The sequence below is a fragment of the Myodes glareolus genome, chromosome 2 (genome assembly GCF_982192425.1).
Source record: "Myodes glareolus chromosome 2, mMyoGla1.1, whole genome shotgun sequence".
In the NCBI taxonomy this organism is placed as follows: domain Eukaryota; kingdom Metazoa; phylum Chordata; class Mammalia; order Rodentia; family Cricetidae; genus Myodes; species Myodes glareolus.
The window spans coordinates 23675048-23688167 of record NC_142027.1 but is presented as its reverse complement, the minus strand read 5'-3'; the positions used below and the strand labels follow the sequence as shown (position 1 = coordinate 23688167).

Below are 13120 nucleotides of genomic sequence, written 5' to 3'. Positions count from 1 at the left end.
GAACAGAGGTGCTCCAGTGATGACCCACTGGTTTAGAGCACTGCTGCTCTTCCAGGGAACCTAGCTTCAGTTCTCAGCACCCCACTCCACGGCATATCCTAACTTCAGTCCCAGTGGATCCAGCTTCATTGTCTGCTTGCTGAAGGCGCCAAGTTCACATGTGTTATACAGACATAATGCAGACAAAATATCCATGCACATAAAATAAGTAAAGCTTTAAAATATTAAAAAAGAACTGAAGATGTAATTTAGTGGTTAAAAAACTGATCTGTTATGTGTAAGGCCCTGGGATCAATTCCCCACACTCTGCCCCACAAACAACAAAATGAAGGAAGAGTTTGGAAGAGTGGAAGAGGCCTTTTCTAGGAACCTTTCTGATTTTCCTTCTTCAGGAGAGATTATAATACAACTCACTGGGTAGGGGAGAAATATGCTGAATTGTGCATGCTGGGATATTCTCCGAAGCAGAAGAGGGGGTTTGTATTCCCTAGGGCAGTGGTTCTCAACCTGTAGGTTATGGCCCCTTTGGGGGGTCACATATCATATATTCTGCATGTCAAATATTCACATTACAGTTTATGGACAGTACCAGAATTACAGTTATGAGGTAGCAATGAAAATAATTTATGGTTGGGGATCACTACAGCATGAGGCACTTCAGTAAAGGGTGGCAGCATTAGCAAGGTTGAAGACCATTGCTATGGGGTATTCATTTTGTAATCAATAGGACAAAAAAATTGGATTTGCTTTAAAGAATTGTTTTTACATTATAATATTTAGGAATGATGAGACACTCTAGTCTGAAAGTTCTACTTTGAACATTGAATTATTTAGATTTGATTTCAACTTTATGCAATCTGCAATCACCTGGAAGAGAGTCTCAATGAGGGACTGTCTAGATCAGGCTGCCCTCTCGGTGTGTCTGTGGGGAGTGTCTGGATTACTTTGAGACAGGAAAGACCCATCCATTATGGGTGGCAGCATTCGCTGTGTTTGGGTCCTGGACTGCATGTGAGTGGAAAAAGTGAGCCAAGTGTGAGCATGCATGCATCCATTCCATGTCTGCTTTGACCATAGATGTGAGCACCTACCTGCTTTAAAGGCCTGTTGCTTTGACTTGCCCGCTATGGTGGACTTCACCTGGAACTGTGAGCTGAAACAGTAAACCCTCTTTTACCTTACATTGCTTTTGACAGGTTGTTTTCTCAAAGCAATAGGAAATAAAGCTAGGACAAGGATGTTTAATTAACTAACAAATTCATTATTCTTTCTGTGTGTACATATGTGTGAGGACCAGAGAATTAATGCTGAGTTATCTTCTTCAACTTCTATTTAATATTCTGAGACAGGTCTCTTCTTTGAACTGGGAGTTCACTGACTAATTGCTTAGGTTGTCTAGCTGGCTATGGCATGAGTTCTCCTGGCTTCACCTCCCCAGTACTGGGTTACAGGCCCAGGTCACTACATCACTCCATTTGGGTGGGTACTGAAGAGCCACACCTAGATCTTCAGGCTTAGGTGGCAAGCTTTAGGTACTGAGCCATTTCAGTAGTGCTAAAGCATGTTTATTTCATTAGTATAAGGTTCTTTAATTTTGCTCTGCAAATGAATTATGAAAGTTTAAGTCAGAAATTAGAATACATAACATTTTAATTGGATAAAAGAACTATATCAGCGTCAAGAAGAAGCTAAATGCTTATTTTACTTTAAACCACAGATAAGGAAGTTAAAAAATATATATGACGTGATTCTCAGAATTTCGTTTACCTATATGTTTTCTAGAATGCAGGTACTCTAGTTTAGAATCAGAGTATGCTCCACAAGAGTGTGCCAGTTTGGTTTGTCGAACTGAATATGTATGATGTTCCCATGGAAACCATGTTTGTTCCTGTAGGGTTTTAATTTGGCCCTGAAATGTGCTTTATTTTGTAGACACTTAGGTTATAGTGCTGTTAATAACATTCATTGGGTGAATTGCAATGATAGTTTCTACTTCTGATTATTTTATCTGCCATTTAGTAGGGTGGAGAATTCATGAAATGGTGTGGGTGTATTACAGATAGGACTGAAGAACTGGGTGACAGGTGCGGATAAGAATTCTTGGGTGAGAAGGATGTAAACTTACATTTATCTAGGACTAGCTGTATTCATTACTCTTTGCTAGCACTTTCTTATAGATCAACTCATGTCTTTTCTGAGTTACACAACTACTTGCTTAACATGATTTATGACTTTTATTTTTTAAAAGTTTAATTTTTTTAAATAAGAGTTAAATGTAGAACTGCTGTCATTTATAAGGTTAAATAGATACGGTAAAGAGTTCTGCGTAGAGGCATGGCTTGTTTAACTTCTACTGAAGCGCTGCAAAGCCCAAACCAGCTTCACCTGGTGGCTGCAGACACTACAGTGTGCCTGAGCCATTCTGAGGATCCCTGTGTGCATTATTTATTAAAGTGAATAAAATGGTGGCCAGCCCAGAGGAATCGCCGACAAAACCAGTAAAGCTAATACATCACCCGCACTTTGCTGATTTGCAAACATTGGAAAGAAACCAACCTTGCAAATAGCCATATTAAACGCAGGCTATAAGCTCTCCCCAAAGCAACCGATAAACTTACATAACCAGGTGTTTTCCACTGGGTACACCAAGTAAGTTGAGGATGTAACTGCTAACCAACAATTTCCTTGTTTTACCTCTGTGGTCTCCCACACTTCTGCTTTGCAACCAGCTAATTTATGAGCCATTTTTGATTAAATAAATGCTTTGAAAACTTTCATTCGTTTGCCCCCATTTAAGCTTGTAGCACATTTATGTATGATGGATAGTACCTAAATAAGATAGTAAGATGTATGAGATTCTAAGAGAAGAGAGGATGATGGAGAAAGTTTTCTTAGCAGGTTAGCTTTGCTTTTTGTGTTCTAGAATTTAAGAGTTAGAAAATCTGCCCAGTGTTTCCTTAGTTTCTCTTTCCTGTGCAGGAGGGCAAGCCCTGTGAACCTGAAGTCATCTTTGCAAACTCTCCAATATTGAGTTTAATTAATATTTTTATGTAGTTGAAATAAATATTTTCTAATTAAATAAAATTAATTATTTTTAATATGTGTTAATATTAACTGTGCCATATTAATATTAACATTGATTGAGCTCCTGTGTGCCAAACACTGAACTAAATAGTAGGAGCACAGTAATGATTGAAATAATCCTTCTCTTGTTGGACTTATTATCTGGAGATTAACCATTCTATGTCATATAAGAATTTATGTAAATCTGAAGAAAAATTGTAACTTTTGTAGATGACGAATGCACAAATCCTTGCATTAGAAAAGAATATGAAATTCTGTAGATTTCCAGTAATGGATGGAAGAGAAACCAAAGTACAACATAAAGCTAGAGACCCCAGCATGCAGACTTTCCAAGTATTAGCGTTTTAAAGGGACACTGAAAGCTGTGGAGAAACTTATACACAAAAAGAAGTTATAGATGATTTTATTTGAATGAAGATGAAGGTTCAAATGATATGTTATAAAAAAAAGCCTCAGGAAATGAAGATTTTTCTTTTCTTTTTTACTTTCTTCTTTTTTTGGTCAATGAAGGGAAGGTTTGCTGTTTAGAAAGTGGTATGCCAAAGATCATGCTTCCATGGAGACCAGGTTCCTCAGGCTTAGACTTCCTTTGGCTTTCTCAAAGTTCCCTACAATCAATGCTGCTTTTAGTTCCTACCCCACCTTCTTCCCTTCCCCTTCTTCCTTCTTCCCTACTTCCCTCCTTCCCCTCACCCCAGAACTAAGCATGAGACCTTATTGGCTGTGACTAACTGAGGAGGATGAAGTGGGAGGAGTGGGTGGCACCAATACCAGGCTGGCACTGCTTCATGGATTTGTTGATGATGGAGAGCTCACCCAGGTAGTGGCCGATCATCTCAGTAGGTCTTGCTGTTGTATACACTCACCATACTGCCTACCTTCTCTGGCAGGGTGATCAAGTCCTGCAGGCGGTTCTTCAGGCTTCCCCATGGGTGGCACCACCTTCTTGACCTTTCTCAGGCCCTTGAGTAGGTAGTGTTGCTTCTGCCACAGGCCACAGTTCAGGTGCCACCTGTGGCTGTCACTGTACACCTGCATCAGCTGTTCATAGGATATGTCCAGAGCTGGTCTAGGTTCATGCTGTGCTAGGTAAAATAGGAAAAGGTTTGCCTCTTCATCCGCTCCACTTCAGCCATCTTGCCTTCTTCATTCCTCCCCTTTCTTTGAGACAGGTTCCTCCTAATCCTGTGTGGCCCTTGATGACCTTCAACTTAGAAATCCTCTGAGTGCTAGGATCACAGACCTGAGCCACCATGCCTAACCATCTTCTGTTCCTGACATGACTGATGGTCATGCTGTGTGAAGTCTGAAATCTGTAAACACACGTGGGAAGACTTTTCTCATATGGGACCTTTTCAGTCTCACAGAGATCCATCTACAATCCATTTTTCTTGAAACCACTGTTGACAGTTTTATGTGATCATTGGACGGTTCTGGGAAATCTCTTTCCAGAGGTCATGTGCGTTTGAAGTTCTTTCAGTGAATTGCTAGTGAGTTATTGTAAGAAACTGACACAGCAGTTTGCCGCTAACAGGCAGATGCACGACGGAGGATGTGCACATGTGGCTCCCCACCCTGAAGGGTGGTAGTGAGATAAGTGTTAGGCCACTTAGAGAGGCCTGCCACCGAGGGCCTAGCCCGCAAGTCTCTGAACTTTGCGTCGCTTCTCTAGTGTTAGAAAATCAAAAGACTTTTTTTTTTCTAGTAGTCATTTTAAAATTTGCTGCCCCCAACCACCTTTGAGGGGACAGAGACCTTTGAGTTTTTCTCCTCTATACTCAACAGAGTTTATTTAATTTTGGAAATTGAGTAAAAAGACCAGTACAGACCTAAGAGTTATTCAAATGTTAGTCCATTTTTCCCCCTGCTTTGTAGTCAGTAATGCTTTTGGTTTTTGTTTTTCTTTCTTTTTTTTCCTACCACCATTATCTGAATACTTCATGTCAGTGTAGCTGCAGTTTTGCCCAGAGTTGTCATTTTTTTTCACAGCATTGATAGTGAGTGAGTCAAGAATCTGGAAAAGACAGGAACTGTGGAACTTCAAAGACCTGTGTTTATTCCTGTCCACATGTGCTGAGCTCTTGAAGAGACTTCAGGAAGCTTTAATGAAAATAACTTCTGGGGGAGTGGAGCACACACTAAGATTATGAACTCCAGCATTTGGAAAAGAGTAGTTTGTATAGCAAGGGCATAATAAACAATTTACCCCCACCCCAGCTAGCGATCCCCATTTTTTTCATTGTTAAGAGTTTTACTGATGTTAAATATGGTGTTTTTAAGTTATCAGTGAGCTGACCCAGGCCCTCTTTCTCCGCTTGTATAGAAATGAGCAGTGTAGAGAGACTAGTGTTAGCAATTCCTGACCCTTGTGTGCCCAAGGCCTGGGGGCAGTGATGGTAGACGATATGCCCTGCGAACTAGGGCTTATTGAAGTAGGCTTTAGAACTAGAGACTTTTGATTTTAAATATAAAGGTCGGAGGCTTGCAGTTGTGGTTAAGCACCAGTGGCTCCAAAATTTGGCTGTAGTCCTTCGTTTTCTTTCTTTTTTTTCCTACCACCGTTATCTGAATACTTCATGTCAGTGTAGCTGCAGTTTTGCCCAGCAGTGAGTGGAAAGAACAGAGACCAGAAGGCAGTGCCTGCTAGTGTGATAACTCCTGGGTGGGCTGTGTGGTGCGACCTCAGTTCCCAAGGAAGCTAGTGTTACAGCACTGAGACCTATCCTGTCTGGACATTTGAATCTTGATTGCAGGTAGTGTTACAGCTCTCAGGCTTAGGGTGTTGGGATTCTTGGCTCTTAAGACTTCCATCTCCTTGGAATCCCTCCAGCGAGTCGAGCCTGCACTGCAGTTTGTCTTTGGCTCTCTTGCTCACTTAGTTTCTGCCCCTGCTTGCTTTCTGAAACTCTGCAGCTGACTTTCTGTTACTGCTGCCACCTTGTGTTAGCTGTTTAATGTACTTTACTAAGAAAAAGATAACAACTGCTAAGAAGATTCCTGCCTAGAAAAAAGTCTTGGAAGTGATCTCAAGTCATACCAGCTGATAGTACCAGAGAAAACCTCGCTCAATAAATGAACCAAGTACCTGAGTTGTTATCTGCAAGGTGTTTGGACTACTCACGATGCTCTCCTTCAAGGGAAAGTTGATGTTTGTGTTAATTCAGGCTTCTTCTGCTTGTGGTCCTATTCTGATTTGGATGGAAATGGTTGCAGGGTCCTCCAGAGTCTGCTGAGAGCACTGTTCCACGACTGGTAGAGACTGGGGTGCTCGTAACTGGAGTACGTCTTCAACTGTGGCTGTACTGGTCCTCTGCAGCTGTTGAAGTCTTCTTGGAGTAGTTGTAACATGTCCAGTAAAGCTGGGCTGCTATGAGCTCCTCTGTCTGGTTTCTGGGAACCAGGTTTCTTGACTGATGGTTCTTGAGGCTGATAACCCTAAGGGAGGCCTCCACCCTTCTGGTCTACTTAAGACTGTTTTACTCATTCCAAGAACATTAACAGGGTATTTATGATGTGGATGTAACTGAGTAAAGCTCAATACAGAACTAGCAATTCTAAAGCTTGTGCCAAGAATTGGTAAGATTTAAGTGTCTGTTGCTGTTTCACTCTACCCCCAGTATTCCATAGAGCCAGAGTCCAGTGGTCTCCATTTTTTTTAAGAAAACATTAAAAAAGGCCCAGCATTTCATAGTGAACTGGAGAGATAAAAGAGATGTATTGAAATTGCCCTTGCTTTCTTATCCTTGATGAGTTGTATTCTGCAGGAGAAGAGAAGAGATGCCATTGTACAATGACATCATGTAACATGTAACAAGCGAGAGGATACCATCCCGCGTGCATTTTGGCATCTGTGCTTATTGATTTTTGTGGCATTCATAACCCCTCAAACCTGTTGAATTCTATCTTCCCTTTGGTCCAACAGTGGGAACAAGTAGAACCTGCCAGCTTCTAATCTATAGCACCTCAGGAATCCATACAAAGAGGCCCTTGGAACTCAGTAATGGGCTCCAGACGTAGGAGATTGTGTTGAGTCTACCTTAAATCTGAACTTGGTAGAGGAGAGAGCCTTATGCAGTATGCTTAAAGTGAGGATGAGAGCGTGTCAAACCACAAGTTTGGCAGGTAGGGCCTGCCTTTCTGTTGTCTGAGGTTTCTGTCCTGCCCAGCTCCCGCAGTCATTAAATCCCAAAGAAATCACATAGACGTCTACATTAATCATAAACTGATTGGCCCATTAGCTCAGGCTTCTTATTAACTCTTATAATTTACATTAGCCCATTATTCACATCTGTGTTAGCCACATGGCTCAGTACCTTTTTCAGCGGTGTAGTCGCATCTTTCTTCTTCTGTGTCTGGAAAGGACTACAGAGGGAGCTTCCCTCTTCCCAGAATTCTCCTGTTCTCAATGATTTACTTCTACTTTCTGTCTGGCTGTCCCACCTATACTTCCTGCCTGGCTACTAACCAATCAGCATTTATTTAAAACATAATTGACAGAATATAGACAATTGTTCCACACCACCTTTTCTGTCTTGCTGCTTCAACAAGATACCCAGCACAATACAAGGATGGATGGGTTTGTTTTGGCTCATAGCTTTCAGAGATACAGTTCATCATGGCAGAGGAGGTATGATAACAGGAACAAGAGTTGATTCGTCACACCATGTCCACAGCAGGAAATAGAGAAAATATTATGCCCCAGCTTCCTCTCTCTTTTTAAATTTAGTTTAGGACACTAAAACATGGAATGGTGCTGCCCATTTAGGGTGCATCTTTCTAATTCAGTTAACTTAATGTGGAAAATCTTTCACAGGCATCCCAGATTTTGTTTCCATGGTGATTCTAAATCCAGTCAGGCTGGCAGAAGAGATTAACTGTCACAGGAAGGTGCAAACCTTACCAGACAAATCGGGGTCATAATTACACCAAAAACCTCAGCAATACAGACACAACTGCAGGAGATGAGCACACAGCTAATGACAAAGGGGACACCTTGGCCTGTCAGGTGGCTTCTCAGAATTCTCTCCATTGCTTCTCCCATCTCTTGTCAATTTAACTAAGAAAATTGTCTCTAGCTTTTCTCTCACTTCCCCTTTCCCAATTTCCCCCTTTTTTTCATTTTTCAGTCAAAATTGTGAAAGCATAGATCATTGTAGAATATGGTTTTTTTTTGGGTAATGTATCAGACAGACTTCTCAAAAAATAAAACACTGAGCATATGTGCCGAAAGCCAAACTCTGCTCTCCGTCCATCTCTCCACGCTTCTCATTGAAGTCTGTATCAGCCAGCTATTGCCATAAAAATCACCTTAGTATTCAGTTGCCTACCAAGGTATTGTTGTCATCTTCACTGACTTACTGGTGAGCTGAGTGGCTCTTTTCCACATCTGCCTCATTTTTTTTTGGGGGGGGGGGTTTGAGATGAAATGTGTTGCCCAAGTCCTCTATTAAGAATTCTTTGGAATGCAAGAGGCAATTCCAACCATACAACTCACCCTCATTTCCATTAGCATGCAGTTCTCTATTTTGCATTGATGAGTGTCCCTCTTCCAGGGAACAGGGAAACATGTCTTTCGAGAATGGGAATAGGGAGTAGCAGTAATGTGTTTATGTATTGTTTGGTATATTACCATTCTAGCATAGTTATATTTTATAGCCATACATTCATCATTAAAATAAATGGATGTTTCTTTATTCATACTGCTTCTAGGCTTATTTGCATAAAGTTATTTGAGGCACATTTTATGAATGAACCAGCCTGCCTCCATCTTAGGTTTAAAAGCATCCTAAAGACAAACTTGGTTCGTTCCTGTTTGTGATAAACCCCCGTTTCTTAAGGATGGGGTTATGCTCCACCCATAACCCTAACTATAAATGGTTCTGTACTGCCTGTTCCAGGAATGGCAGTAGTGTTTTTGTTTCAAAAAGTTATTTATAACCACCTTGCAACCCTAAAGGTTATATGACCGCCTATGATGCCCTTATTATGACAACCTATTACGATTATCTTGTTTTGGCCCCGTTTCCTTCTGCTCCTGTAATCTTGCCTACTTCCCCCATTTGAAAATCCTCTACCCTGAGCACTATACAAGCCTGGTCTTCCTCACATCCCATGCTGACCTTTCGAACCCTGCCTTAAGGGAAAGCAGCCTGAGTACATGAATAAAGAAGTTTACTTTAATCAATTTGGCCATTGTTGTTTTATCTTCGGCACAGTACCTGCACCTTAATCTTTTGCTATTTTAGCCTGCAAAATTGCTACTCCACAGTTATCAACCTGCTTCTCTGGGAGTGGCCTGGTCGTTCAGACTACAGCCTGGCAGGAACTCTGTTCCCACAGGCACTGACTGTGCCAATGCCACTAACGGTAGCTTTAACTAAATCTCTATTTATAAGTAAACCTCAAGGTTCAATGGCTGGGGTGAAACCTGCTAGCTCGGAAAGGTTGAATAGCACGTAGCTAACCCACTCTCTTTACTGGCATCTCCCAAAGAGAGCGAGCGTCCTTCAGCTCAGCCAACCTCTCCAAATCTCTCTCTACTCCTGGTGAATCTCATCTCTCTGTGTCTTCCAGATGTCCTCTCATGCTCTGTGATGACTTTCTGTTAACTCCTGACCCAGGGTTCATTTTATTTAATTAATGCAAATGCAAGCTCGGCATTTACAGTGTGATAGAATATCCCCCAACACAGGAATAAATATTTTTTTTCATATTTCAGCCTGTAAATTGGTAGTTTGATTCTTTCAGCTGTTGGGTACTTCCTGGTGCATTCTCTACTTTCCTGTTGTACTTTAATATTTATTGTATTATTAGATAATCCTGTCATCTTAGTTACTTAATACAGCTTTAATGGAAATAAAGTTCCTAGATGGCATGGGGGATCTCACCATGGTCTGCTTGAATGCTTTTTCTTGTTGCTTTCTCTCTTTTGAGTGGCTGCATCTTTGATTTAACTTCTAACATGACATTTGCCTACCTAAAAATTATTTTCCCAACTCCTCTCAAGGTATGAGGGGCTTGAAACTTTCTTCTGCATGGTGGAGCCTTAGTGAGTGGAAGTCTTAAAGAAGTTTTTAAAGAAGGCAGGTCCCTTTGCTCTAGGTTAGTTTTTCTAGAATTTTAATGGATATGGATACACTAATGAAAAAAACTTCCATGACTACTTTTTTTTTTCCTCCTTGAGCTATTTGAGAATCAGTTGTGGACATCTTATTCTGTCACTTAAACATTCCTAAGGAAAAAGATGTTCTCCTACTATAATGCCATACAGGAATGTCCTAAAACATCGTCATACACTGAACAGCTTTCCCCATGCTTCTCTGTCATGTTCACGCACACTCTCTGCAGGGCAGCCTCTCTTGCTGCCCTGTGTGGCAGCACCTCTGGATTTCCCTTATGTTGGAGACTGCCTCGTTGCCTTTGGTGTTATAGACATCTTAACAGATGATAGGATGAGAATTCGTTTGCTCTGCATTTCTTGTTTGAGGCTCTTTGGTAATTCCTCAAGATTAGATTTAGGTTATGTAGCTGTGACATACTGTCACAGGTTATAGTGTGTTAGGAGGTACAGACTGTCATTTTGTCCTGTACCAGTAATAACAATTTTGATTTCCTAGCTAATGTGAACTGTTAGAGTTCTCATTACGGTGTTATCCTTTCTTTTTGTACTTTGTCATTGGGAGCTTTGTTATTAATCCTTTTTCTCAGCAAACTTTCACCCAGTAGTTTAAGTTTCCCTGAAGATTCCCAACTGAACAGGTACTGAGTTAAGGGTAAGCCATTTTGAAGTAATAATCCAGGAGACCTACATCATTTTAGGGACTAAGCTTGTTTCTTGTTTTACATATTCTATACTTTATTTCATGGTGTTATTTCACAGTTTGAGAGAGAGAACTGTGTTTTAAGAAATAAAATACAAAGGCGTGTACTGGGATTGTTCATAGAAGATCATTGAATACTTTGGTAAGAGAGTCCTGTGCTGTTTGGGTCATGAGATTTGCTAGACTAGTATAGTGTGAAGAGAAGGGAAGGAAATGGGTCAAGCCAGTTCAACTTTGGATTTTTAATGACAGATTGGAGAATCAGATGGTTTTCTTTCATTGACTGGATCTTAGGACTCTTAGATGCATTTACTGGTTGTTGTTTTATTCTTTTGGCTTTTTGAGGGGCCCACCATCCAGTGCCCAAATAAATCACACATGTAGGTTTATTCTTAGTTATAAATGCCTGGCCTTAGCTTGGTTTGTTTCTTGTCAGTTTCTCTTAAATTAACCCGACGATCTTTTTTCCTCTGGGCTTTTATCTTTCTCTATTTCTGTATACCTTTGCTTCTTTCACTGTGGCTTCATGTGTAGCTTGGTTACTGGCCTCTGGTTTCATTCTCTTGTTTGCTCCTTGTAATCCTTTCTCCCAGAGCTCGCCTTCTATTTATACTCTCTGCCTGCTAGCCCCGCCTATCCTTGTTCCTGCCTCACTATTGACTGACTGTTCATCTCTTTATTAGGACCTTCAGGTGTTTTAGACAGGCACCGTAACACACCTTCACAGAGTTAAACAAATGCAGCATAAACAAAGGTCACACACCTGAGAATACTATTCCCCAACAACTAGTTTACTGCGCAGGCTGGGAGCATGCATCTCTCGAACATCTAAACATCCCAGGAGTTCTCAGACCCAAGCCACAAACAAACTGTTCTCTTTCTTGCTGAGGCATCGTGTGATAGGATGAAAACTATTAGCTCGGTAAGTCAACCTGGGAGAAAAAGCAGAAGTTGAGGTTCAGAAATACGAGAGCAGAGCAAGGACTCCCTGGATTCTGTTGCGAAAGAGTGGCGGTTTTATCCTGTATCTTCCAAATTTTACTTTCTCTCTCCTCTCTCTTTTTAAAAATACAATTTTTTAAAAATTCCATTGTTTCTATTGTAATAATTCTGATTTTTTTCCTGCCCTCTAGCACCAGCAGACATTTTTGAATCAGCTGAGAGAAATAACTGGGATTAATGATACCCAGATACTGCAACAAGCCCTGAAGGTATGACTTTTAGCTATAGCTTAAAATTGTGGTATATTTTTGCCTCCTTTGTGTACTGTATTTAAAAAACAAGTCTCTTAGTTGAACCATATGATACCAACAGAGATAGAGGAAAGCACTCTCTTGGAAAGCGAGAGCCTCATTTCATGCACTGCAATTCTAAGCATGTAAATTTCAGGAATTTGATGTTTGAGGGTACACTGGAGGGAGACATAACCTCTCTGTATTGGATAATTTTCTTGCTGACTAGTAGGACATAGTCTGAATGATCAGGAATATATTCTCAGACTGTTTCTAGCATCTAAATGGGGCTCAGAGGGTGGGTTGGAGTAAGAGGTGAAGGAGGATCACAAAGGAGAGAATAGTAGAGATAAAGCTCACATCATTCCTAGCATTCAATTAATCATGCCTTAAGGCTAGTCAGCTTCAAATTTCAGTAATATGCGCAACATGCAATGTGTCATTTTGGTTGCATTCTAGATACACCCTCATTTTCCCATGGAGGTGCTGAGATGAGTCAAGTCCCATGGATAGTTCACAGTGAGAGTGATCAAGAGAATGAAGTGTTTGCTTGAAATAGAACTGTATTTTGAGCTCATTTGTATGTAACATTTTTATCACTCTCATCGCACGTAGCCCTGGAGATTTTGTAACTTAACTATGGGGAAAATGTTAAAATGGTCCTTGATTCTGAGTCTGAGGGCTTTATTTCCAGATACTTTATTTATTTATTTTTGATGATTGTACCAAAAATCATCAATGATAGTGTTCACTAAACACCAGACAATTTGGACCAACAGCTTTCAGTTCTTTATGTGGGTTTGTTAATTTATTCTCATATTTCCAAGAGATAAATGCTTCCATCTCCCGTTTTGGAGATGAGGAAATGGAGATGCTAAGTAGCCCACCCCACATCACACACAGCAGCGTCTGGGAGACTTGGAATGGAGCTGCAGGAGCCGTTCACAGGTGCCCGAATAAGGCTAAGTTGTCTACCACTTTGCT

General features: G+C 40.8%; 1 protein-coding gene and 1 pseudogene across 5 annotated transcripts in view; one reads left to right on the top strand and one right to left on the bottom strand.

The window, feature by feature from the left end:
- The window catches only part of Usp25 (ubiquitin specific peptidase 25), a 105314-nt gene that overhangs the window by 11258 nt on the left and 80936 nt on the right, over positions 1–13120 (top strand). For all 5 annotated transcript variants that reach the window (XM_085685705.2, XM_085685707.2, XM_085685711.2 and 2 more), the window contains exon 2: positions 12038–12115. In XM_085685705.2, coding sequence (XP_085541831.2) covers positions 12038–12115 — 78 coding nt within the window. The remainder of the gene's footprint in view (positions 1–12037; positions 12116–13120) is intronic.
- On the bottom strand, positions 3565–4531 carry LOC125392765 (small ribosomal subunit protein uS19 pseudogene; annotated as a pseudogene).